Consider the following 27,275-nt stretch of genomic DNA (forward strand, 5'->3'; position numbering starts at 1 on the left):
AGCGCCAGAGGTCAAGGCTGCGATGAGCTGTGATTGTGCCACTGCTCTCCAGCCTGGGCAACAGAGCAAGACCCTGTCTTTAAAAAAATAAATAAATAAATATATATAGAAAGTGTTTACAGGGAGCTTGAGTTAATCAACAGAAATATTTGGAGCTGTTTTAGTGGCAGATTTTTTAAAAGTATGTGGAGAATTTGGCTGTCAAGAATTCTTCACAGAAAACTTTGTACTGGGCCTTGGAGATGTATTGCACAATCCCAGCTTGTTTTGTGTAATACATCAATTCCTGAAATCATTTAAAATACACTTTGGAATTTAGTAATAATGGAAGCCATTGGGGAGGGGCACTATATGGAAAGGAAGCAATGATTTTTTATACTCTTGGAATATAAATATGTTTTGTATTATTTATTCCCAAAGATAATTCTTAAAAATGTGCCATGGGGATTTGCTGAAAGGATTTCAACTTTTCATTTTGTTCACCAGTCACCCTAATTTTTTGGGTGTGTTTATCCATGTATATGTACTGTGTGCAGAGATTTCCTTTAATTTTATCATGGTTGATATGAGGTAATGAAGGAATACCATCATAGTATTTTGAAGATGTTTTGAAGTTTTGTTTCTCCCATCAGATGGACCTCTGCTTTTTAAACTTCTTATTGAAGTGTAGCATAAATACAAAAATATACATCAGTAATAAGCATACAGTTTATGAATTTCACAAAGTGAACCACACGTATGTATCAACATTTGCTTTTAGTTGAAACTAAATGTTGTTGCTAAGTGTGATGGTTAAGGTTTGTTCACCAGTATTTTGAAAAGACTATTCTCATTAAAAATAAAACAAAATCAAATCCTAACAAAGCTTAAAGGTTAAAGAAAGCAAAAGAAATAATAAATAAAGCAAAAAATAATAAACAAAAAGGGCCGGGCATGGTGGCTCACACCTATAATCCCAGTACTTTGGAAGGCCGAGGCAGGAGAGGATTGCTTGAGCCTAGGAGTTTGAGACCAGCCTGGGCAACATAGAGAGACCTCCTCTCTTAAAAAAAAAAAAAAAAAAAAAAAAAAGAAAGAAAAAACTAGCCACACATGGTGGCACACGCCTATAGTCCCAACTACTTGGGAGGCTGAGGCAGAAGGATTGCATGAGCCCGGGAGTTCACAGATGCAGTGAGCTGTGATCACGCCACTGCACTCCAGCGAGGCAACAGAGCAAGACCCTGTCTCAAAAAATAAAAACAAAACCATGCCTGTCCATGTGAGATTGTGGTAAGTCAGTTTTTGAGTGTGTTTATTTCTATCCGTATCAAATGTTGAAGGGCTTTAATCATCGAAACATTTTATTTATTGCTTACTAGAAGCCATGCATTATCACAAGTGATTTAATTACACATTATTCTTACAACAATTCTAGAATATATTATTATTCTTATTTTGGATAGACGTAGAAAGTAAAACTTAGAGAGGCTGGATAACTTGCCCGAGTTCAGATACCCAGGCATAGTGGAGTCCTACCTTAAATAAGAACTTGCGTTTTTACTGTTGCACCCTGTTCACCATGTGTGTATGTAGTGCATTTGCTGCATGGTAAAGTATTGCCAGGTCGTGTTGTAATGGAGTGAGGTGCTGGGTTTTTGTTTTTTTAAATCAAATGTAAAAGGAAGTGATTTCAAGAATAATTCAGAAGTCCTCAAAGCAGTGTCTTCATAGGATAAGGCTTTGGGGCCTCAGTCTCATTCGAAGTCTGGGCACAGGAATTTGTGTCAAAGATGTGTTTTCGTAGCAAGTGCAGTGTTTAATTTGTATGCTTATTGGAGAGGCTTTGGGGTCAGGGGAGCTATTGAAGACTATGGGAGCAATAAGGCACCAGGCCCCTCTTGGGGTTTTCTTGCCTCGATGCAAAGATACTGCGTCAACTGCTTGAAGGTGTGCTCATTTTGCACCTGGCTTTAAAAAGTAGTGTCTGCGGCCGGTCGCGGTGGCTCAAGCCTGTAATCCCAGCACTTTGGGAGGCCGAGACGGGCGGATCACGAGGTCAGGAGATCGAGACCATCCTGGCTAACACAGTGAAACCCCGTCTCTACTAAAAAATACAAAAAACTAGCCGGGCGAGGTGGCGGGCGCCTGTAGTCCCAGCTACTCGGGAGGCTGAGGCAGGAGAATGGCGTGAACCCGGGAGGCGGAGCTTGCAGTGAGCTGAGATCCGGCCACTGCACTCCAGCTTGGGCGACAGAGCGAGACTCCGTCTCAAAAAAAAAAAAAAAAAAAAAAAAAAAAAAAGTAGTGTCTGCTTTGGAAAAATGCTAAAGACTAAATTTAACTTGCTTTTTGTTTTGGGAAAATATTTTGTAGGTATTTCATTTTAAGCTATTTTAGAGAGAATTTTCATGGGATGTTTCACAATCACCATATACCAGATTGAGTTCTGCTATTAGAGAAACTTGGTAAACAAGTTATATGAAAGTTCTTGTGCTTTTTGATACCCAAAAACCCGATGAACAGAATTATTAATAAAATTGGAATAATGATTCATGGTTTCTGAAATATCCACATAGGACATGGATCCACATTGGATTGTGGTATATGGAACAAGCAAGCCTAGTTAGGGAGTCACATATTGCCCTGCTTACATTGGTCCCTTTCCTTCTCTTTTTAACTTGATGGTATTGCCACATATGTGATCAGCCACAACAAGTGGAAACTGTATCGTGGACAATGTTGAAATTTGGGGAACTGTGACTCTCTTCTGCTAAAACTTGGTTTGAATTTTACTATTGCTGCAAAAATGTTTGCTGAAATTTTGCTTTCAACATATATCCTAAATTTATCTATAATTAATAGAAAGGGGAAATCTCTTTGGAGCTGTTAAGATGTTCAAGAAAGTTATGAAACAATTGCAAATCACTTTATCACTGCAGTTTAATTTGCTTCTACATATTGAAGCTTTGGAAACTCTGATCTTTGATAGATTTTAATTCCAGGAGATCTTCTCTCTCCTGTCCCCTTGGTTTGTGGTTTATTTTGGTTCTGTTCAAAAACCAAAGGGGAGAATAGTCTGCAAGTGAATAGCAAAAGATCTAATAATTTAAAAATGTAATTGTTTGAATTACTAATATCCCAGATCTTGGCAAGAATAATTAGAGCTAACTCAACTTAGGAAATGCAGTTTTGAATGTTGTCATTCTTCAGAGCAGTGCTCCTGAAGCCTGGATGCAAATTGGACCCACCTGGGGAGCTTTAATATCAGGCTCTGGTCACACCCCCAGATAGTCTGATTTATTTTATCCCATGCAAGGTCAAATATTGATATTCTTAAATGTTTCCCACTGTACAGCGAAAATTGATAAGCACCAGTAGAATTTAATTTGATTTCGTGATGCAAATAAAAGATAGAAAAGATGCTTAATCTAATTATTTAAATGATGAGAGTTTTTAGAAGTGTTTGGAACGTCATTTTTTGAAGTAGCAACCACTCAAGTGGAATGTAATGTTTTTGTTAAGTCATCAAAGAAACATTGAAACCTTCATTTCATTTTGTTTTGAGATGAAGTCTTGCTCAGTCACCCAGGCTGGAGTCCAGTGGCGTAATCTTGGCTCATTGCGGCCTCTGCCTACCAGGTTCAAGCTTCTCATGCCTCAGGCTTCTGAGTAGCTAGGATTATAAGTGCACACTACCACACCCAGCTAATTTTTTTATTTTTTAGTAGCGACAGGGTTTCTCCATGTTGGCCAGGCTGGTCTCGAGCTCCTTACCTCGGGTGATCCACCCGCCTCCGCCTCCCAAAGTGCTGGGATTACAGGCGTGAGCCACTGTGCCTGGCCAACACCTTCATTTCTTAAAAGTAGGTAACATCTTATTGCTTACTATTAAGGAGTATGGCTATTTTACGAATATCTGCTATCTTCTTCCTGAAGCCCATCTTTTAAATAAATCTTGGGAAAGGGTCTGTTTGAAATGGTGTGGAAAAAACTGAGGTGGGTAAGATTTGATGATCTTCAGCAAAGAAACCTGAAGAGTAATACCCAATCTCAGTTTAGAAACATGAAAAGACTAGTTTATAGAAGTTATTTCAGGCAGAGGGAACAAATTGTCAAATGATAGACTTAAAACTAAATTAAATTAAGTTATATTATTGGTTGAATTGTGCATGTGCACACCCATACGCCAATTCATACATTGAAGTTCTAACCTCTAGTACCTCAGAGTGTAACCTTATTTGGTTATTGGAAATAGGGCCATGGCAGATGTAATTAGTAAGAAGTTACACTACAGTAGAGAGGAGCCCTTACTGCACTACCTGGTGCCCTTATAAGAAGGGGAAATTTGGGCTGGGTGCGGTGGCTCACACCTGTAATCCCAACACTTTGGGAGGCCAAGTTGGGTGGATCGCTTTAGCTCAGGAGTTCGAGACCAGCCTGGGGAACGTGGAGAAACCCTATCTGTACAAAAGATCCAAAAATTAGCCAGGTGTGATGGTGCATGCCTGTAGTCACAGCTACTTGGGAGGCTGAGGTGGGAGGATCACTTGAGCCTGGGAGGCAGAGGTTATGGTGAGCTGAGATTGCGCCACTGCACTCCATCCTGTCTCAATTAAAAGGTCAGGAGGTGAGTGGAGTTGGATTTGGACACAGAACCCATGTAAACATGAAGACCAGCCATCTGTAAGTCAAAGAGAGAGGCCTGGAACAGATCCTTCCCCCACAGTCTGCAAAAGGAACCAGCCCTGCCAACACCTTGATTTCAGACTTCTAGCCTCCAGAACTGTGAGAGAATAAATTTTTGTTAAGGGACCCACTTTGTAATACTTTGTAATACTTTGTTGCCGTAGCAAACTAATATAAGTCCCAATATTTTATTTGTTTTGAAAATCTAAACCTAGGAAAATTCAGCATTTGAAATTTTACTATTTCTTTAAAAGGTAAGGAACCAGTTTTCTGGAATGAATTGTAGAATGTGTGGTTATAGAGTTCTTAGGTTTTTGATGACTCATACTTTAGCCAGTTACTACTAGTCAATCCAGTTTACAAAGCAGTTTATCACGAGCCCAGATCAGCAGCTGGAGTTTCAGGAGTGTGCATTTTTTTCTATTTATGGTAGTAGAGTGGTAAGAGTCTTTCTAGTCACCTGAGAGGTGTTTCCTAAATGTATTTTGTATATACAGATTCAAGCCTCTTACCTGACTATTCATTTTCTCTCTTTCTTTCTTTCTTTCTTTCTTTCTTTCTTTCTTTCTTTTTCTTTCTTTCTTTCTCTTTCTTTCTTTCTTTCTTTTTTCTTTCTTTCTTTCTTTCTTTCTTTCTTCTTTCTTTCTTTCTTTCTTTCTTTCTTTCTTTCTCTCTCTCTCTCTCTCTCTCTCCCTCTGTCTGTCTGTCTTTCTTTTCTTTAAGTCTCACTCTGTCACCCATGCTGGAGTGCAGTGGTGTGATCTTGGCTCACTGCAACCTCCACCTCGTGGGTTCAAGTGATTCTCCTGCCTCATGCTCCTGAGTAGCCGGGACTATCGGCTCATGCCACCATGCCCAGCTAATTTTTGTATTTTTAGTAGAGACGGGGTTTTACCATGTTGGCCAGGATGGTCTCAATCTCTTGACCTCGTGATCCGCCCACCTCAGCCTCCCAAAGTGCTGGGATTACAGGCATGAGCCACTGTGCCCGGCACCTAACTATTCATATTCTTACGAAAATCTGAAGTTGATCTCTTTCTTATATATGGATTAATAGCACCCCGGGGAAACTAGAGATGAACAACTTTGAATATACATCCCATTTCAGTGGACTAGAAAAGAATGGACCATGCTTTTCATGATAAGAGCAAGAACCTCAGGAGAAGGCTGTAGGACTAAATTAGGAGTGATCATGGGAAGTGTCCTGCTGACCAAGAGGAACTGGCTATTCCCATGAGAAATTTTATTATTGACTGATTGGTGAAGCCTTGGAAATAATATTGAAAATCATACCTCCACCTTAAACACAGCTCCTTAATTATTCGGGTTTTCTAAACAGAGCCAAGTTAAGTATGCCAGCAGAACAAATCTACCATGTTTAAAACTGACTACAATAGTGTGTAAGTAAAGGACATGGACCCTGGAGTCAGTTCAAGTTAGTTTTATGATTAGGAGTAGATTATTTCCCTTGCCTCTGTTTTCTCATGTGTAAAATGGATAGTCCAATGTGTCTCCGTCATAGCATTTTGTGATGATTAAAGTAGAGTGATAATTCACGTAAAGCAATGTGCAAAATGGCTGGTGCATATTAAGTACAAGAAAATGTTGGCTAATAGCAATGGCAGCCGCTATGTGGCCACAGTGCTTGCTACTCCCTCTCCCATTTTAGTGCATGAGAGCGAATAATCTCGTCTCGTGAAATGTTACAAGCTCAGACAGTAGAATCCATGAATTCAAAATATTAACAAAGCAGGCCGGGCGCAGTGGCTCAAGCCTGTAATGCCAGCACTTTGGGAGGCCGAGACGGGCGGATCACGAAGTCAGGAGATCAAGTCCCTCCTGGCTAACACGGTGAAACCCCGTCTCTACCAAAAAATACAAAAAACTAGCCGGGCGATGTGGCAGGCGCCTGTAGTCCCAGCTACGTGGGAGGCTGAGGCAGGAGAATGGCGTGAACCCAGGAGGCGGGGCTTGCAGTGAGCTGAGATCCGGCCACTGCACTCCAGCCTGGGCGGCAGAGCGAGACTCCGTCTCAAGCAAAAAAAAAAAAAATATTAACAAACCAAAACCTGGAAGGGCCTGTAGGATCAACGGGTGCTCTTCATTCATTTAAAGGTTCAGAAAATAAGGTCATGAAATCAGGGTTGGAGAAGGCCCTAGATCTCCTGGTTCCTAGTTTTTCTTTTCTGCTGTATGTTGCTGCCTTCTATATCACAGAACCATGTGTCTCTTTTAATTCTTTTAATTCTTCTCTCTTTTTTTTTTTCTCTTGAGACAGAGTCTCCTTCACCCAGACCAGAGTGCAGTGGTGTGACCTTGGTTCACTGCAACCTCCACCTCCCAGGTTCAAGCCATTCCCCTGCCTCACCCTCCTAAGTAGCTGGGATTGCAGGTGCCCGTCACCATGCCTGGCTAAATTTTGTAATTTTTTTTAGTAAAAACAAGGTTTCACTGTGTTGACCAGGCTGGTCTCAAACTCCTGACCTCAAGTGATCCGCCCGCCTTGGCCTCCCAAAATGCTGGGATTGCAGGCATGAGCCACCACGCCTGTCCACTCTTTTTCTTTTTTTAATCCCAAAGACTTCAAAACCATTCTTAATAAACCTTTTGCTTCAAAGGAAACTTTTTTTTTCTCTTGACGTTTGTGTGTTTGAAATTTTTCTTATTAAATAGTTTAAAAATTACTAAATTTAAACTGAATTTATGATTGTTTAAAGCATTTTAGAGTATGCCTGACTGTACATTTACTGTCTATTATGGAACAAAGAAATTGGTAGCAGTGATTGCCTCTGGGAAGGGCACTGTGGTAGAAGTGACATTGATTATCATGGAGGATTCTGGAGAATACAGTAATTACCGGTTAGTAGAACAGGACAAGGAATAAAGTAGTAACAAGTATCTGTGGTTGGCCGGGCGCGGTGGCTCAAGCCTGTAATCCCAGCACTTTGGGAGGCCCAGACGGGCGGATCACGAGGTCAGGAGATCGAGACCATCCTGGCTAACACGGTGAAACCTCGTCTCTACTAAAAGAATACAAAAAAACTAGCCGGGCGAGGTAGCGGGCGCCTGTAGTCCCAGCTACTCGGGAGGCTGAGGCAGGAGAATAGCGTAAACCCGGGAGGCGGAGCTTGCAGTGAGCTGAGATCCGGCCACTGCACTCCAGCCTGGGTGGCAGAGCGAGACTCCGTCTCAAAAAAAAAAAAAAAAAAAAAAAGTATCTGTGGTTAACCGAAAATCAAGAACTGTATAGATTCAAAATTTTGGAAGTATCCCTTGTTATGTACACATTAGCATACTCTACCCAAGCTGCAGGAGCCAAATAGATTTGGATAGGGAGGAATACTTTGGTTTCATTTGGGTGAGAACTGCTCCTGTGAATTGCATTTTACACGCCTGTCTCTGACTTATCAGTGGATGAAGTGATGAGCTCTGTTCCTACCTTGTACATAGGGTTTTTGCAGCATAAAAGTGCTTAACTCTGGACTAAACCTTGAGAAGACCAGGAGCTTAATTGAGCTCCTAGAAGAAAAGAAAAGGAAAAGTGTTTTAACAAGTGCATGTTCATGCTAGGTGGGATTGCATGTCTACAGTTTACCTGTCAAAAAAGGAAAAGGGAAAGCTACACTTTGCTTTGGACATTTTATATATTTTCTCTAAGGTGTGTGAAGTGTATTTGTGTGAGTTACAGTATAATTTTTTCTTTCTTTCTTTCTTTTTTTTTTTTTTTTTTTTGTGACAGGGTTTTGCCATGTTGCCCAGGCAGAAGTGCAGTAGCTAGTCACAGTTGTGATTATAGCACAGTATAGCCTTGAACTCCTGGGCTCAAGCCATCCTCCTGTTTCAGCCTTCTAGGTCGCTGGGACTACAGGCACGTGCCACCGTGCCTGGCTTCTATAGTATAATTTTTGAGCCTCCTAGTTTCTGTTTTAAAATTTGTTTTACTATTTGAAGAGCCAGTTACTTTTCTAGCTAGCTTCCTCTTTTCTGAAACAGGAAGAAATATTTTGAAATAAAACGATCCAAATGTGTTTTAGGATTATTAACCATAAATTTCAGAACATAGCATTCTCGAAGGCAAGGATATTATCTGTTTAGCACCTATGATACATATTTAGTTCGGGTAATTAAATTCTTATGACAGAAGTAATGTCTAACCTCAGTGGGTAGTTCAGTAAACATTAATTTTAAAAAATGGAGGCTGCTTAGTTGTAATGAATTCATAAATAATATTTTGAATATAGCAGACTTACTTAAGGAAAATAGTAAGGTGCCTGGCATTATATTATCTATGAGCAGAAACTTTTTCTTACATTTGAGAAGATAGCTTGAACCCAGGAGATTTTATTTAATTAACATTTATTTTATTTTATTTTATTTTTTTTGAGATGGAGTCTCACTCTGTTACCCAGGCTTGAATTCAGTGGCGCGATCTCGGCTCACTGCAGCCTCCACCTCCGAGGTTCAAGTGATTCTCCTGCCTCAGCCTCCCTAGTAGCTGGGACTACAGGCGTGTGCCACCATGCCCAGCTAATTTTTGTATTTTTAGTAGAGACAGGGTTTCACCACGTTAGCCAGGATGGTCTTGATCTCTTGACCTCGTGATCTGCTCACCTCGGCCTCCCAGAGTGCTGGGATTACAGGCATGAGTCACTGCGCCCGGCTTCCATTTTTAAATTTTTTTTTTTTTTTGAGACGGAGTCTCGCTCTGCCGCCCAGGCTGGAGTGCTGTGGCCGGATCTCAGCTCACTGCAAGCTCCGCCTCCCGGGTTCACGCCATTCTCCTGCCTCAGCCTCCCGAGTAGCTGGGACTACAGGCGCCCACCAGCTCGCCCGGCTAATTTTTTTGTATTTTTTAGTAGAGACGGGGTTTCACCATGTTAGCCAGGATGGTCTCGATCTCCTGACCTCGTGATCCGCCTGTCTTGGCCTCCCAAAGTGCTGGGATTACAGGCTTGAGCCACCGCGCCCGGCCCATTTTTAAATTTTAATGCCATTATTTGGTTGTAATAGACAGAAATTTCCTAATGCCTAGAAGGATTGTAGAGATACAGCCTGATAATCTAAAAATTAAATTGATGGCTAGTATAAAATAGTTTGGAGCAGTATTTAACAAAAGCAAAACTGTGTTAATCCTTTGTTTTCATTTACGTCTCCCTAACCCCTCAGCTTGGCGATCCAGCTATTTTTCCTGCCGTAATTGTGGAACATGTTCCTGGTGCTGATATTCTCAATAGTTATGCCGGTCTAGCCTGTGTGGAAGAGCCCAATGACATGATTACTGAGAGTTCACTGGATGTTGCTGAAGAGGAAATCATAGACGATGATGATGATGACATCACCCTTACAGGTGCGTGTGTCTCCATCCAGTAGGACCTTGCTGCAGCACAGCGTTAGGCAGTGTCCTCATCCTGAGTTTGTGGGCCATAAAACGCCCCTAACTTGGTTTTGAACTGTATTACCTTAAGAAACTAGAGCCCTACGTAGAGAAGAAATTTACATTTTCTGTTTCATCTGCTGGTTTTAGTACTGTTTGTCATCTCCCATTTCTCCTTTCCTAAATATATTGAGATGAATATGACAAAATAAGAGGCATGTAAAAGGAACCAAACCTAGTCAATTCATCAAGTCTTCACTGAGCACCTTTTTTTTTTTTAAAGAGATGGAGTCTTACTGTATTGCCCAGCCTAGACTTGGACTCCTGGGCTCAAGTGATCCTCCTGCCTCAGCCTCCTGAATAACTGGGACAACAGTCATGCACCACCCCACCCAGCTCACTGAGTTCTTTCTTATATGCCTTCCTCTATATTCCTGTGAACAAAATAAGTTGTTTCGTAGGAAAAGAGAAGAATGTTCTTTTCTTACCACTGCCACAGGAAGCATAATGGTGGGCTATGACCCACATGTATGATAAGGTCCTGGTATTTATAGATTTCTTTTCTGGTTCAGTCAGAACTAGTAAGATGTTTTAAACTTGAAGATTAGGCTACATAAATGTGAGACTGTAGTAATAATACTTTCATCACTTAGAAACTGGTACATGCTTTCTCTTTCTGTTCATTTACATTCCTATATCTTGGCCAGGGATGTTGTGGATATTTGAGAAAACTATTTGGAAGCAAATATTTGCATCTTTATTCGTAAAAGAAAGTTTATCAGAAATAGGCATGACAAGGTATATCTGTAGATTTCATAGTGGCAAGTACTGGGGCTGCCTTGTTCTCAGCTTTACCTTAGCATATAGCACAATGCCTTAGAACTGAATAGTAAGTCTAAATGCAGGTGCTGATCTATTTAGGAAGTTAACATATGATACAGTAACATTTTAAATCAGGGGGAAGTTAGAATGACTGTATCCATCTGGTGAGGGAGAGGCCCCACTGATAACATTGGTTGTCAATACCTCATCTTTGTATTGTCCTCTGTTTTTGTCACTTCTCACACTGCTATAAAGAACTACCTGAGACTGGGTAATACGTATAAAGAAAAAAGGTTTAATTGGCTCATGGTTGTGCAGGCTGTACAGGAAGCATGGCTGGGGAGACCTCAGGAAGCTTACAGTCATGGTGGGAGGCAAAGGGGAAGCAGACACATCCTACGTCGCTGGAGCAGGAGGAACAGAAAGCAGGGTGGTGGGGGTACTACCCACTTTCAAACCACCAGATCTCATGAGAATTCATTCACCATCATGAGAATAGCAAGCGGAAAATCCACCTCCACGATCCAGTCACCTCCCACCAGGCTCCTCCTCCAACATTGGGGTTTAAAATTCAACATGAGGGCCGGGCGCGGTGGCTCGAGCCTGTAATCCGAGCACTTTGGGAGGCCGAGACGGGCGGATCACGAGGTCAGGAGATCGGGACCATCCTGGCTAACGCGGTGAAACCCTGTCTCTACTAAAAAATACAAAAAACTAGCCGGGCGAGTTGGCGGCGCCTATAGTCCCAGCTACTCGGGAGGCTGAGGCAGGAGAATGGCGTAAACCCGGGAGGCGGTGATCCGGCCACTACACTCCAGCCCGGGCGACAGAGCGAGACTCCGACTCAAAAAAAAAAATTCTACATGAGATTTGGCCAAGGACAAATCCAAACCATATCACTCTTTTTTTTTTTTACAAAGCATTTTTTGCATATATTCACATTTTTTGTTCAGAACAAACCAATAAAAGTTTTTTGTTGAATCTAGAGTTACTTCTCCCTTACCAGTAAGGGAATTCGACTAATCAGGTTAGAAGTTTCTATTCATTACTCTCTGATCTGTTTGTGTAACAGAAGAAACACCACTATGCATGTATCTGGCTTGTAGTTAGTGGGGGTGTAGCAGTGTATTCTGATGTAACTTTTAAAGCCTTAGGGTAAGGATGTAACTTTTATTTATTATTTTTTTATTTTTTATTTTTTTTGAGGCAGAGTCTTGTGCTGTCACCCGGACTGGAGTGCAGTGGCCGGATCTCAGCTCACTGCAAGCTCCGCCTCCCGGGTTTAGGCCATTCTCCTGCCTCAGCCTCCCGAGTAGCTGGGACTACAGGCGCCCGCCACCTTGCCCAGCTAGTTTTTGTATTTTTAGTAGAGACGGGATTTCACCATATTAGCCAGGATGGTCTCGATCTCCTGACCTCGTGATCCGCCCGTCTCAGCCTCCCAAAGTGCTGGGATTACAGGCTTGAGCCACCGCACACGGTCAAGGATGTAACTTTTAAAGCCTTAGGGTAAGGCTACACTCTTTGCAAGTTGAGGACCACTGTCTTTATCGAAGGAGTATTTCTTCCTAATTCTAGTCATCAGGGAAGGCATTAGCCCTCAGAGAGGAAATTGAATCTAGGAAAGCAGGTATTAGATCTTTAGGAGAAGGAATTGCCTCTTCCCTTCAGTGCGTCACTCCCTTGCATTTAGACCTGAAGACAGCAGATGACAAGATGTAGACAGGTTCTTTCCTAGAAAATAGAACTGATGTGGAATGGGTGTAGAAGGCAAGCCAGATCTTGAAAACCAGATTCTCTCTTTGCGTTTTTTCTTCCCTTTCCGTTACCTCCCAACTTACCAAAACTTTTTAACTCTTCTATCCTTTTCTGAGCAATGTCATGAAAAAGGGAAGAACCTCGTAATCTTCCTTATTCCCCAATGGGTACGACGGGTAGCCTTTGAGAAGCTCTAGGGGAAGAAAGAATAAGGATAGGACATTTTTGTTCTTACATGTGTTAGGTGGCACTTCAGATGATGTGGTAGTTTGCTAGGACTGCCACAAGAAAGCACCACAGACTGGGTGGCTCAAATGAGACACTGATTTTCTCACAGTTCTGGAAGCTAGAAGTCTGAGATCAAGGTATTGGTAGGGTTAGTTCCTTCTGAGGCTTCTTTCTGGACTTATAGGTGACTGTCTTCCAGTGTCTTCCCATAGTCTTCCCTTTTGTACCTGCCTGTGTTCATATTTCATCTTAGAGGGACACTAACCATATTGGATTAGGGCCTACACTAATAACCTCATTTTAACTCGTTTATCTCTTTAAAGACATTCAGAGGTACTGTGGGTTAGCATGTCAACATAGAATTTTGGGGGATACCATTCAGCCCGTAATAGATGATATTAAAGAATTAGTGTGGGCTGGGTGGCTGACACTTGTAATCCCAGCACTTTGGGAGGCCGAGGTGGGTGGATCACCTGAGGTTGGGAGTTCAAGACCCGCCTGACCAACATGGAGAAATCCTGTCTCTACTGAAAATACAGAATTAGCTGGGCATGGTGGCGCATGCCTGTAATCCCAGCTACTCGGGAGGCTGAGGCAAGAGAATCTCTTGAATCTGGAAGGCAGACGTTGCAGTTAGCCAAGGTCACGCCATTGTACTCCATCCTGGGCAACGAGAATGAAACTTTGTATCAAAAAAAAAAAAAAATTATTGTTAGTATATTTAAGATATGATAGTAGTATTGTGTTAGACATCTTTTAAATACACATGCTGAGGTATTTAGAGATAAAATATGGTATCTTAGATTCCTTCAAAATAATCCTATACAGAGGGTAAGGACTCAGGGGCAGTGAGTGGGGTATGGTTGAAAGAAGATTGGCTATTTGGTGATAATAGTTGAAGCTGGGAATGGGCACATGGGGATTCATTATATATACTGTACTCCACAATTCTTTATTTTGTTTAAAATTTTCATAATAAAAAATTTGACCAGATGCAGTGGCTCACACCTGTAATCCCAGAACTTTGGGAGGCTGAGGAGGGAGGATCACCTGAGCCCAGGAATTCAAGGCTAGTGTGAGCAATATAGCAGGACCCTGTCTCCACAAAATTTTTTTTTTTTTTTTTTTGAGACGGAGTCTCGCTCAGTCGCCCAGGCTAGAGTGCTGTGGCCGGATCTCAGCTCACTTCAAGCTCCGCCTCCCGGGTTCATGCCATTCTCCTGCCCAGCCTCCCGAGTAGCTGGGACTACAGGCGCCGCCACCTCGCCTGGCTAGTTTTTTGTAGTTTTTAGTAGAGACGGGGTTTCACCATGTTAGCCAGGATGGTCTCGATCTCCTGACCTCGTGATCCGCCCGTCTCGGCCTCCCAAAGTGCTGGGATTACAGGCTTGAGCCACCGCGCCCGGCCCACAAAATACTTTAAAAATTAGCTGGGCATGGTGGCCTGAGCCTGTAGTCCTGGCTACTCGGGAGGCTGAGGTGGTAGGATTGTTTGAGCCTAGGAGTTTATGGTTACAGTGAGCTATAATTGAGCCACTACACTCTGGCCTGGGAGACAGGGTAAGATCTTGTCTCAAAAAAAAGCAAAACCAGAAAGATTTAATGATTTTATGAAATTTGAGGCTTAGATTATATTTTGAGCTGTCATCAGAATACATAAATTGTTTCTTAGTCTTGCCAGAAAAAATTAAACTTGAATTTCATCAAGCCTCCAGATATGACTACTCAGTTAGAGGGGGTGTAGAAAAACATGTTAAGCTACACAATAGGAATATAGTTGGCAAAATCCAAACTATGGGAAACTCTACATGAATAAACAGCCTGATTTCTTCAACAAATAAATTACAAAGTAAAAAAAGCTAGACACATGAATGGCAACTCAGAAATGTATCAGTCAATTGCGATATGCAGACTTAATTTGATTTAAAAAAAAAACAAAAACTGTCTTGTCTTTCCTTGCACTGCCACCATTTATGATTTTTTAACACAATTGGACATTTGAATGCTGGTTGGCTATTTAATATTAAGGAACTATTGATTTTTTAATGTAATTTTTTTTTTTTTTTTAAACAGAGTCTCGCTCTGTCACCCAGGCTGGAGTGCAGTGGTTCAGTCTCGGCTCACTGCATTCTCCACCTTCTGGGTTCAAGCATTTCTCCTGTCTCAGTCTCCTGAGTAGTTGGGACTACAGGTGCATGCCACCACGCCCAGCTGATTTTTTTGTATTTTTAATAGAAACGGGGTTTCTCCATGTTGGCCAGTCTCAGACTCCTGACCTCAAGCAATCTGCTTGCCTTGGCCTCCCAGAGTGCAGGATTACAGGAATGAGCCACTGTGCCGGCCAGGTTTAGTATAATTTTATGTGTTTATAGTTTATATGTATATAAACTAAAATATTAAATGATGTGTTCTGCTTCTAGAGATAAGCAGTGTATGACGTTCAGAGTAACAGATGTCTTGTGGCTAATTTAATTTTCTCTTTAAATGTGTTGCAGTTGAAGCTTCTTGTCATGACGGGGATGAAACAATTGAAACTATTGAGGCTGCTGAGGCACTCCTCAATATGGATTCTCCTGGCCCTATGCTGGATGAAAAACGATTAAGTGAGTGGTTATGGTTATGATTGTTCATGTTTATGTACTTCGTTAAGTCACTCCTGCCATCTTTCTCTATTAGATAGTAAACTCAAGAGATTAGAAATGATGTTATATATTTTTTGTCACAATCACATTTTAAGGTATAGTAGGAATTGAGATGCTTTTGCAAAAATATAGAGTTAAAGGCGACATTTTAATTTGAGAATGAAGCCTTTGGGAACAAAAAATATATAATTTATTAGTTACCAAATAGAAGATCATACAGAATTTCTTCTCCTAACATATTGATCAGAGTATTAGGGTATCAAGGGCCCAAATGATTATAATTTAGTCATCTCTGTAGTTATTTATCAGCAAATAGGCAACAATCTATTGAAAATTTTACTAACACATCATGGCATAAAATTCACTGCCACATTATTGATCTGCTTTAAATTTCATGTTCTCCTTTGAGCTTTTCTGACAATCAAATTCATAAAGTAAATTATTACTAAATCATTCCAAAATATTTATTGAATATTTACTATATTCACAGCAGCAATAATTAAGCAATAACATGAGCTACAAATGAGTAGATATTGTTCCTTTCCTCAAGCTTACAGTTTAATTTTGAAGACAGTTACTTATGTAAATAACTACAAAGCCAAGAATAAAGGCCACAAGAGTGATAGCAAATTGCTCTAGAAGCAGTGAGTATTCTAGCTGAGAATATCAGAGACTGGCTTCATTAAAGGAGTATTCTGACGTGGGCTGTAAACGACAAGCTTTTAATAGGTAGAAGAGACATGAAAGGTCCTTCAAGCTGGAGGGAATAGAGGTAAACATACAGGACACAGATCTGTTAAAGAAAATGAATGAAATCTTTTGAGATCAAGATGTTTTGGTGTGGTTGAAGTGTAAGCTTCATGGTGGGTGGGAAATGAGATTGGAAAGGTAGGTTTGGAACTAGATTACAGAAGCTTTGTAAGGCATGCTGTAGAGATGGGTTGTGCTTATATTTTTTTCATTTTTGTTTTTTGTTTTTCCTATGAACTATGGAAAGATACGTCAGGTTTTTTTTTTTTTTTCCCCCTAATTTTCCGGGTATAAAGTTTTTGTGTAGAGGAATATGGTCAGGTCAGACTTAGGTTTCAGAAAATAACTCTCACAGCAATGTGAATAATCAAGAGGAGAAATGAGACACACTGGTGATAGGAAGTCAAGTAAGAAAGACATTGAAATAGCTCAGCTGCGCCTAGACTGGTTTAGGGTATTTGATTTAGGGAAGAGGAAATTAAAAGCAGGAATAGATTTCAAGATTTTATTTCTACTTTAATCTTCTAGTCATAATAAAAACAAGAAATTTTGTCAATCGTTTTTTACTTATAATACACAGTGGACTATAATTAGTTGATTTTATTTTCATTAGATAATAATATATTCAGTTCACCTGAAGATGACATGGTTGTTGCCCCAGTCACCCATGTATCCGTCACATTAGATGGGATTCCTGAAGTGATGGAGACACAGCAGGTGCAAGAAAAATACGCAGACTCACCAGGAGCCTCATCACCAGAACAGCCTAAGAGGAAAAAGGGTAGGTGGGTTACTTCATTTAGGGCACACAGTCAAGTCTTGATGTAAAATCTAGATGTCATTTTTATTCTATGTAGTTCTTTCCTACAGCAGTTCAAACTTATGTAAGAAAAATATTGAAGGCACAAAATGGAAATACGAGGTATTTCTTGGCCAGGCACGGAGATTCATGCCTGTAACCCCAGCACTTTAGGAGGCCGAGGCAAGAAGATTGCTTGAGGCCAGGAGTTTGAGACCAGCCTGGGCAACAAAGCAAGACCTCATCTCTACAAAAAATTTTAAGAATTAGCCAGGCATGGTGGGCACCTGTAGTCCTAGATACTTGGGAGGCCAAGGTGGAGGATCCCTTGAGCTCAGGAGTTACAGGTTTCAGAGAGCTAAGATCATGCCACTGCACTCCAGCCTGGGCAACAGAGTGAAAACCTATCTCTAAGAAATAAAATAAAATAAAATAAAAAATAAATAAGAAAAAGAGGTATTTCTTCATAGTAGAGTCATTTGTTTTAAAAAAATTAAATTTTTGGGCCAGGTACGGTGGCTCACGCCTTTAATCCCAGCACTTTGGGAGGCAGAGGTGGGTGGATAACCTGAGGTCAGGAGTTTGAGACCAGCCTGGCCAATACAGGGAAACCCCATCTCTACTAAAAATACAAAAATTAGCCAGGCGTGATGGCAGGTGCCTGTAATCCCAGCTACTTGGGAAGCTGAGGCAAGAGAATCACTTGAACCCAGGAGGTGGAGGTTGCAGTGAGCTGAGACCACACCATCGAACTCTAGCCTGGGCAACAAGAGGGAAACTCCATCTCAAAAAAAAAATTATAATAATTAAATTATTTTATACTTTAAAAATGTTTGGTCTATCTTACAGAAAAGGGATTTTCCAACTTTTTAAAGCCTCAGATTTCTATCTAAACCCTTTCATCCTTGGGTAAGGGCTAGTCAGCTTTCTTCCCAGGGGTTATTGTTTGAAAGCCTCCGGTCTGTACCAGTGATTCCAGTATAAGACTCCAGTTGGAAAAAATACAATGGGTTGGAAATCAACAGGTAAGTAACTGAAGAGGAGTATGTTAGGATGTGTTGAATGGGAATTTTTAATATTTTGCCAATTAGGACCACACTTGCATTCTAAAGTCTGACACCTTTTCCATTTTATTGCCTTCTGATTCTATTCATGCTTGCTTAGTATTTTGAGTATAATGTCTTGATTAATAGCATCACCACCCACCCAGTAACCTAAGTTCATGTGAAAGTCAGGGAAATTCCAAGAGCCGAATATGAAGAGGAAAATAAAAAATAGTAAACAGGAGCCGACACTGCAGCAGCTCAGAAGGGCTGAGAAGGATATGCCAAGGGGCTTTGGTTTTATTGCTTATGTTGAGGCAGAAGCTTAGATCTTGGGCTATGCAAGATGGGGTATTGGACAGAGACCTCCGCATGTAACTGGGACCCTTGCAGGGATATACCTTCTTGGGGGGAAAAAATCCACCCATTGGCGCAGACGGATGTCAAGGAAGCTTGGGTCCCATTCAGCCAGGCCTCTGAGTACAGAAATTCTGGTTTAATTTGTTTTGGGTAAATACTTAGTAGTGGAATGGCTGGATCACATGTTAAGTATACATTAAATATTTTTCAAAAACATTACTTTCCAAAAAATTTTTTCTTCATGTATTAAGGTGGGGCAATCATAGGACTTGCCTCATTTATTTCCTGTCTCTTGGGGATCACTGACTTTTGTTGACCGATGTCCAATTTCTTCCGTACCATTGTTTCATACATTTTTTCTGTGTTTTTAATTGTTTCAGGTGGGAAGATAAATCCATGTTGTGTTATTCCATCTTGACTAGAAGAGGAAGTTCCCACCTAGTCTTTTTTAATAGCCTTATTCTTTGACACTGTTTTTTTTCTTTTGCTTTAAAAACTCTAATCATACTATGTAAAGTTTCTATTTAATGATTCTATTATGTGTGATTCTTAGAGAACTAATCCTAGGGTTTCCTGTGTCTGCTGCTTCTCACTCAGAAAGTGTCTTCCTCATGTATTCTGTGATACCAAAATGTGAATTCACCTTCAACAGGGCTTTATCTGATGAAATCTTGTATGGCCTGGGTTGAATGTATAACCCACCTGAGCAATTCTGTAAGAGCTTCTGCCTGGTTCTCCATAGTTATTACAGCCCTGGGGCTATGTCTTTGTTAATTGCATGGCTGGCAATTCCTAATGTCAGTGGTAGTTTAAAATCTAGTTGTAAACCCAGGTTAAGACAGGCCCAGGGTTCACGGTGTTTATAGAAAAATTTGTACATAAACGGCTGATCTCAACTCACTTCATCTTCCACCTCTTGGGTTCAGGTGATTCTCCTGTCTCTGCCTCCCAGGTAGCTGGGATTAAAGGCATGCGCCACCACGCCTGGTTAATGTTTGTATTTTTAGTAGAGATGAGGTTTCACCATGTTGGCCAGGCTGGCCTTGAACTCCTGACCTCAAGTGATCCATCGCCTCGACCTCCCAAGTGCTGGGATTACATGGATGAGCCACCGCGCCCGACCATTTATGTACAAATTTTTTTTTTTGAGACGGAGTCTCGCCCTGTCGCCCAGGCTGGAGTACAGTGGCGCGATCTCAGCTCATTGCAAGCTCCGCCTCCCGGGTTTACGCCATTCTCCTGCCTCAGCCTCCCGAGTAACTGGGACTACAGGCGCCCGCCACATCGCTCGGCTAGTTTTTTTGTATTTTTTTTAGTAGAGACGGAGTTTCACCGTGTTAGCCAGGATGGTCTCGATCTCCTGACCTTGTGATCCGCCCGTCTTGGCCTCCCAAAGTGCTGGGATTACAGGCTTGAGCCACCGCGCCCGGCCCAAATTTTTTTTAAATATGTAGTATTTGTTTACCCAATCAGCAGTTAATGAGATTTGGGTTGTTTCCAATTTGGGGCAGCTACAAATAATGCTGCTAAGAACATTTGTGTATCTTTTTTTTTTTTTTTTTTTTTTTTGAGATGGAGTCTCGTTCTCTCACCCAGGCTGGAGTGCAGTGGCACTTTCATCAACACGATAAAAATACCACTCAAAAATAGAACAATATACAATTGGTACATTCAACAAAAATGGATGAATCTCTCAAAATAATTGTGCTAGGAGAAGGAAGCCAGAAGAAAAAATATGCTTCTACAGTTTATCCCCAAACAATGTGGGGGTTAGGAGTGTCAACTTCTGCAGCCAAAAATCCATGTAAAACTTTTGACTCCCCAAAAAGTTAACTACTAATAACCAACTGTTGACTGGAAACTGGAAGCCTTATTGGTAACATACACAGTCAGTTAATACATATTTTGTATGTTATATGTATTAAATACTGTATTCTTACAATAAAATAAGTTAGGGAAGAGAAAATGTAATATTAAGAAAATCATAGGCCGGGCGTGGTGGCTCATGCCTATAATCCCAGCACTTTGGGAGGCCAAGGTGGGCGGATCACCTGAGGTCGGGAGTTCGAGATCAGCCTGACCAACATGCAGAAACCCCGTCTCTACTAAAAATACAAAATTAGCCAGGCCTGGTGGCACATGCCTGTAATCCCAACTACTCAGGAGGCCGAGGCAGGAGAATTGCTTGAACCTGGGAGGCGGAGGTTGTGCTGAGCCAAGATCACACCATTGCACTCCAGCCTGGGTAACAAGAGTGAAACTCCGTCTGAAAAAAAAGAAAAAAAGAAAGAAAGAAAGAAAATCATTAAGAAGAGAAAATACATTTACTATTTATTAAGCAGATGTGGATCAATAAAGGCCTTTATTTTTTTTTATTTTTTATTTTTTTTTGAGACAGGGTCTTGCTCTGTCACCCAGGCTGGAGTGCAATGGCAAGATCATAGCTCAGTGCAACTTGGAACTCCTGGGCTCAAGCAATCCTCCCACCTCAGCCTCTTGAATAGCTGAGACTACAGGCTAGCCCTACCACACCCAGCTAACTTTTTATTTTTGTAGAGGTGGGTCTCGCTGTGTTGCCTAGCTTGGTCTTAAACTTAACTTAAACTAAACTCAAGCATTCCTCCTGGTTTGGCCTTCTACAATGCTGGGATTACAGGTGTGAACCACCCTGCCTGGCCAAAGGTCTTCATGCTTGTTGTGTTTATGTTGGCTAGGCTGAGGAGGGAGGAGGTAAAAAAAGGGTTTGGTCTTGCTGTCTCAGGAGTAGCGCAAGTGGAAGGGGGGAGGCAGGAGACACAGGCACACTTGATGTAACTTTTATTGAAAAAAGATCCCTATATAAGTGGGCCTGTGCAGTTCAAAGCTGTATTTTCTTTGAGGGTCAGTTTTATATTTATATAAAGCTCTAGAAACTACAAACTAATCTATAATGACAGGAAACAGATGAGTGGTTGCCTGTGGATTGGGCAGGGTGAGGAAGGGCGAGATGTAAGGATTACAAAAGGGCATAAAGTACTTTTGGGGTGATGAATATATTCATTGTTTTGAATGTAGTGGTGGTTTTACATAGTCCCAACTTGTCAAATTATAAACACCAAATATATGTAGTTTATTATAAGTCAGTTATACCTCAACACAGCTGCTTAAAAAATAAAAGACTAATATTCTACTTAATATTGAAAAACTATTGGTATGATAAAGAACCAAATGGAATTTATAGAAATAAGAAATGCAGTTGGGCCATGCTCAGTGGCTCATGCCTGTATTCCTAGTACTTTGGGCGTCCGAGGTGGGCAGACGACCTGAGGTCTGGAATTCGAGAGCAACATAGTGAAACCCAATCTCTACTAAAAATACGGAAAAAAATTAGCCCGGCGTGGTGGTACGTGCCTGTAATCCCAGCTACTTGGGAAGCTGAGGCATGAGAATGGCTTGAACCCATGAGGCAGAGGTTGCAGTGAGCCAAGATCGCACAACTGCATTCCAGCCTGGGCGACAGAGTGAGACTCTATCTCAAACACAAAAAAGCCGGGCGCGGTGGCTCAAGCCTGTAATCCCAGCACTTTGGGAGGCCGAGACGGGCGGATCACGAGGTCAGGAGATCAAGACCATCCTGGCGAACACGGTGAAACCCCGTCTCTACTAAAAAAATACAAAAAACTAGCCGGGCGAGGTGGCGGGCGCCTGTAGTCCCAGCTACTCGGGAGGCTGAGGCAGGAGAATGGCGTAAACCCGGGAGGCGGAGCTTGCAGTGAGCTGAGATCTGGCCACTGCACTCCAGCCCAGGTGACAGAGCAAGACTCCGTCTCCAAAAAAAAAAAAAAAAAAAAAACACAAAAAAATGAAATGGAATTGAAAACATAATGTGTGGATTAAAACATAGACTAGTCACTGCTAAGAAAGAATTAGCAAACTCCAATAGATTTGGTGTGAATTAAAAAATATGAAAGAGTTACAGACATGGAGAACTAAATGAAAAGGTCTACATGTTTAATCAAAGTTCCAGAAACAGAGAATATGAAAAGTGAGGAAGAGACAATATTCGAGAGATAGTGACTAAGAATTTTCCAGAATCACATTAATCCTCAGCATTGTAAATCCTGAGTAGGTCAGCTACAATAAATCTAGGCCTAAATGCGTTGTTGATAAAAATGCGGAACACCAAAGACCTCTCTTCAAGTTCTCCCCGCTCCAACAAAAAAAGAAGCAAACCAGGGAGAAACTACATTACTTCAAGAGGATTGATTTTTTTTTTTTTTTTAGATTGGCCGTTTAGAAGCTCCTAGGAGAGACTGAAAGAATTAGACATTTTCAAAGAGCTGAGAAGAAATCACTGTCAACCAAAAATTCTATAACCAAGCTATAATTTGTCTGAAGCTTTGTACATTGCCACCTTGAATGATTAGGAAGATGTTGGAGAGGATGGATACTGGGTTGGGAGTTTTTACTGGCACCATCTGTTGTAACTAAAGCTAGTGGAGCAAAGTAGTGGAAATAAAGATGATATCTATTTTTGTTAAGCTGGTATATATTAATAGCATAAAATAAGGTGGGAGTTACTGAAGTCTTGGCTTCTAATACTTGTTATCATGAACACAGCCAGAAGAATCTGTCTCCTGAAGGTTCTCTGCAGATGTCTGCAGTAATGAAAGTCAGGATACCTGGCTGACTAGCATACATTTGGCAGTCTTAGAGACTGAAGAGTGGGCTTTTTGACACTTTACTCCCTTCCTCTCATTCACCCAAATGACTTCAGAAACGTTTTCCTATTCCATTTCTGGGGATAGATTGTCACTGACCTTGTGATTTTTTTTTTTTTAGCTGTAAAATTCTGCTTTTCTCAGTTATTGTCCTGCCCTGTATTATATTTACGTAGAATTCATCACAGTAATCCAAACCAGAGTGGCAGCCTCAAGAATGTTGGGGTAGGAGGTAGTAACTCTTCATTGTTTCTCACCTATAGATTGGTAGTATGTTCAGACAGCATGATCATGATCTAAACCTAAATACAAGGCAGTGGTGCTACTAGGCCATGGTTCTAGATACTTGGCAAAAGAAGATCACAAATAGGGCTTTAGAATAGTTTATCGACCCCACTCTGAGACTATTGGGATGGACTTATTTAGATATTGATGGCGGGTAAGATAACTATGAAGTTTGTTGTTAATTGAAAGGTACAGAAAAACGAGATGTTTTTAGAAATACACAGAAGGATAGTATTTATGTGGTTCACCAAAATTTTGCCTCACATATTTTCTGTATTTCTAGAGTTTGGGAAGTTTCTTATACTTGAGAACTAACTGTATACAGAAATTATTTAATAGAGAAAAAAGCTAAAAATCCACTTCTCCTATCTTAAAAAGCTGGTATAATCAATAGACAGACAGACATGGTAGAGCCCATGTTCTACCAATGTCAAAAGCATTCTCCAAAAGCTTAAGAAAGTGCTACCTGCCGGGCGCGGTGGCTCAAGCCTGTAATCCCAGCACTTTGGGAGGCCGAGATGGGCGGATCACGAGGTCAGGAGATCAAGACCATCCTGGCTAACACGGTGAAACCCCGTCTCTACTAAAAAATACAAAAAACTAGCCGGGCGAGGTGGCGGGCGTCTGTAGTCCCAGCTACTCGGGAGGCTGAGGCAGGAGAATGGCGTAAACCCGGGAGGCGGAGCTTGCAATGAGCTGAGATCCGGCCACTGCACTCCAGCCCGGGTGACAGAGTGAGACTCCGTCTCAAAAAAAAAAAAAAGAAAGTGCTACCAGTATGGGTACTTCAAAGGCAAGCTATTGTATTTTAAATTAACTTCATTTTTACAGATATAAACTGAGGTGTCAGAGGTACCATTTCTTACATAAGTGTGCTTGTGGTTTAATGTCCAAGTTTTATTAAAGTTGTTTTCCTTTTATCAAACAGCATTTTAAGAGACCAGTATATGTGACCCATGTATAAAAACATTTGGCACTTGACAAAATAGCTGAATTGTCCATTTTTGTCACTTTTGAAGGCAAATATTTATGCAGAGCTGTTTTTATTTCAGGGAGAAAAACGAAACCACCACGACCAGATTCCCCAGCCACTACGCCAAACATATCTGTAAAGAAGAAAAACAAAGATGGAAAGGGTACTACTGTAATTTCCGTGTAATACTTATAGGTCAAGTAACACTCAGAGTGCTTTATAGCACCTGCCTGTTACAACTAGAAACCACCAGCTTTCTTGATATCCTGCAATGGATCTTACTGCTGCCACATGCTTATTAGATACATTTGCCAAATTCTTAAAGGAAAACTGATAGTAAAGTAGACCAAGAAACTCATTTGAGTGATTTTCACTTACCTGTCCAAATAATCTATTGTTTTCATGTAATAATGAGACTCTTGGAAGAATTTAACCGGATTAGATTTTCAGTTCATAGGCCCTTCAACATGTTGTCTTGAAATTCAAGCATTTTTATAACTGTTGCCCAAATTTGAAGAAAACTGTTATGGCTGACCTGCTGGCTCTAATCTAAAGAGAACAACGGTTGAAAGGAGAGAGTTCACAAAGAGACAGAAAAAAATTATCTCAAAGTACTTTCTCCTAATTCATCACAAATCTTATGACAAGATTTCTTTGTTCGCGTATTTTATATGGGACTAATAAAAAGATCTTTATTAGATGCTGAAAAGTATGACCATTATATCACCCATACTAACTAAATTATGTCACCAATACTAACTGAATTATGTAATGTTTTTGTATAAATATGAATGACACTTCTAAGACTTCTAGTTGTCTTTTATGATGTTCTTTTAAATGAAATTTTGGTCATTTAGAAAGAAATTGTTTTTGTTTCAGGAAACACAATTTATCTTTGGGAGTTTTTACTGGCACTGCTCCAGGACAAGGCTACTTGTCCTAAATACATCAAGTGGACCCAGCGAGAGAAAGGCATTTTTAAATTGGTGGATTCTAAAGCAGTGTCCAGGTTGTGGGGGAAGCACAAAAACAAACCTGACATGAATTATGAGACCATGGGAAGAGCACTCAGGTATGTGAAGTTTTGGTATTTTATTTTGTTAAGAATATCATTTCCTGAATCCTAAAAAAAAATATTAAGCTTAAATTCAGCAAAGCACCAGTAGTGGTAATGCAAGTACGTAATAAGAGAGTACATTTTCAGCCGGGTACGGTGGCTAATGCCTGTAATCCCTACACTTTGGGAGGCTGAGGCTGGTGGATTGCTTGAGTCCAGGAGTTTAAGACCAGCCTGGGCAACGTGGCAAAACCCTGTCTCTACTAAAAATACAAAAAATTAGCCAGACATGGTGGTGTGCACCTGTGGTCCCAGCTATTCGGCAGGCTGAGGTGGGAGGATCACCTGAGCCCGGGAGGTTGAGGCTGCAGTGATCGAGATTGCACCACTGAACTCCAGCTTGGGCAACCAGAGTGAGACCTGTCTCAAAAAAAAAAGGAGAGTGCATTCTCAAACATGAATTGCAGGTATGATATGTTAGTTATTATGGTAGAATAAATTAGTGCTTCAAGAGTACTACTAGACATCATGAGAACTTTGGACAAGAGTAACATTTTATTCTTTTTTTTTTTTTTTTTGAGAGCGGAGTCTCGCTGTGTCGCCCAGGCTAGAGTGCAGTGGCGCGATCTTGGCTCACTGCAAGCTCCGCCTCCCGGGTTCCCGCCATTCTCCCGCCTCAGCCTCCGAGTAGCTGGGACTACAGGCGCCCGCCACCGCGCCCGGCTAGTTTTTTTTTTTGTATTTTTAGTAGAGACGGGGTTTCACCGTGTTAGCCAGGAGGGTCTCGATCTCCTGACCTCGTGATCCACCCGCCTCGGCCTCCCAAAGTGCTGGGATTACAGGCTTGAGCCACCGCGCCCGGCCAACATTTTATTCTTAAGCTCACTTTTAGTTCATTTTTTGGTGACTCTGTCATTTATTTTTCAAGATATGCATGTATTTGAGAGAGATTTATTGGAAATAAGAATGATCTGAATGACTTAGAGGATAGATATAGATATTAAATTTGGCAATCTTAAACTAGAATTCTTTAATTACAGTTTTTGGATTTTTTAATGTACATTTTTTAGGTTCTTGATTTTATTAAAATAGATGACAAAAAGTTGGATCACTTCTATTGCATATCATTAAGTTTTATACACAAAAGTCAATTACATTTACTGAATCAAATTTAAACTAATACAGTTTGCCTAGTAGGAACATTTCTAGAAAGCTGCAGAGGAGAAACAATTTATTGAGGCTTTTCGTAGTTTTGATGATCCTGGCAAGCTGGCAGAAAGGGGCCAAGTGTGGTGGCTCGCTTCTATAATCCCAGCATTTTGGGAGGCCGAGAAAGAAGCAACGTTTCAGCCTGGGAGTTCCAGACCAGCCTGGGCAACATGGCAAAACCCAGTCTCTGCAAATGCAAAAATTAGCCGAGTGTGGTAGCATGCGCCTGTGGTCCCAGCTACTTGGGAGGCTGAGGTGGAAAGATTGCTTAAGGCCAGGAGTTCAAGGCTGCAGTGAGCTGTGATCATGCCACTGCACTCCAGCCTGGGCAACAGAGCAAGACTCTGTCTCTAAATAAATAAGCAAATAAATTAGCAGAAAGATAGAGGAAGAAAAATGAAAGACCAGAAGATTTCACATACTCTATCAACAGTCCCCCAACCAGCATTAGTTTTAGATTTAGTTGGTAATAAGAACTTTATCTGTGCATAAATGTATGTTTATCTTATATGAAATAACTGTTCTCTATTTAGAAATTCTTTTCTCATTAGTTTGATTCCAACTTTAAAGTTTTTTTTATGATTAGGGAAATTTGATTTTGTTGAAT

The 27,275-nt window shown here is 41.0% G+C and overlaps 1 protein-coding gene across 5 annotated transcripts in view; it reads left to right on the plus strand.

The window, feature by feature from the left end:
* ELF1 (E74 like ETS transcription factor 1) overlaps positions 1 to 27,275 on the plus strand; it is a 127,116-nt gene that overhangs the window by 89,249 nt on the left and 10,592 nt on the right. For all 5 annotated transcript variants that reach the window (XR_004442721.1, XR_004442719.1, XR_004442720.1 and 2 more), the window contains 5 exons: positions 9,835 to 10,015; positions 15,346 to 15,453; positions 16,856 to 17,023; positions 24,482 to 24,565; positions 25,282 to 25,474. Coding sequence is in view for 1 of the 5 variants with exons in the window: in XM_033234304.1 (XP_033090195.1) it covers positions 9,835 to 10,015; positions 15,346 to 15,453; positions 16,856 to 17,023; positions 24,482 to 24,565; positions 25,282 to 25,474 (734 nt within the window). In the remaining 4 variants the exon portion in view is untranslated. The remainder of the gene's footprint in view (positions 1 to 9,834; positions 10,016 to 15,345; positions 15,454 to 16,855; positions 17,024 to 24,481; positions 24,566 to 25,281; positions 25,475 to 27,275) is intronic.

The sequence above is a fragment of the Trachypithecus francoisi genome, unplaced genomic scaffold, assembly GCF_009764315.1.
Source record: "Trachypithecus francoisi isolate TF-2019V2 unplaced genomic scaffold, Tfra_2.0 Contig01461, whole genome shotgun sequence".
Taxonomy (NCBI): domain Eukaryota; kingdom Metazoa; phylum Chordata; class Mammalia; order Primates; family Cercopithecidae; genus Trachypithecus; species Trachypithecus francoisi.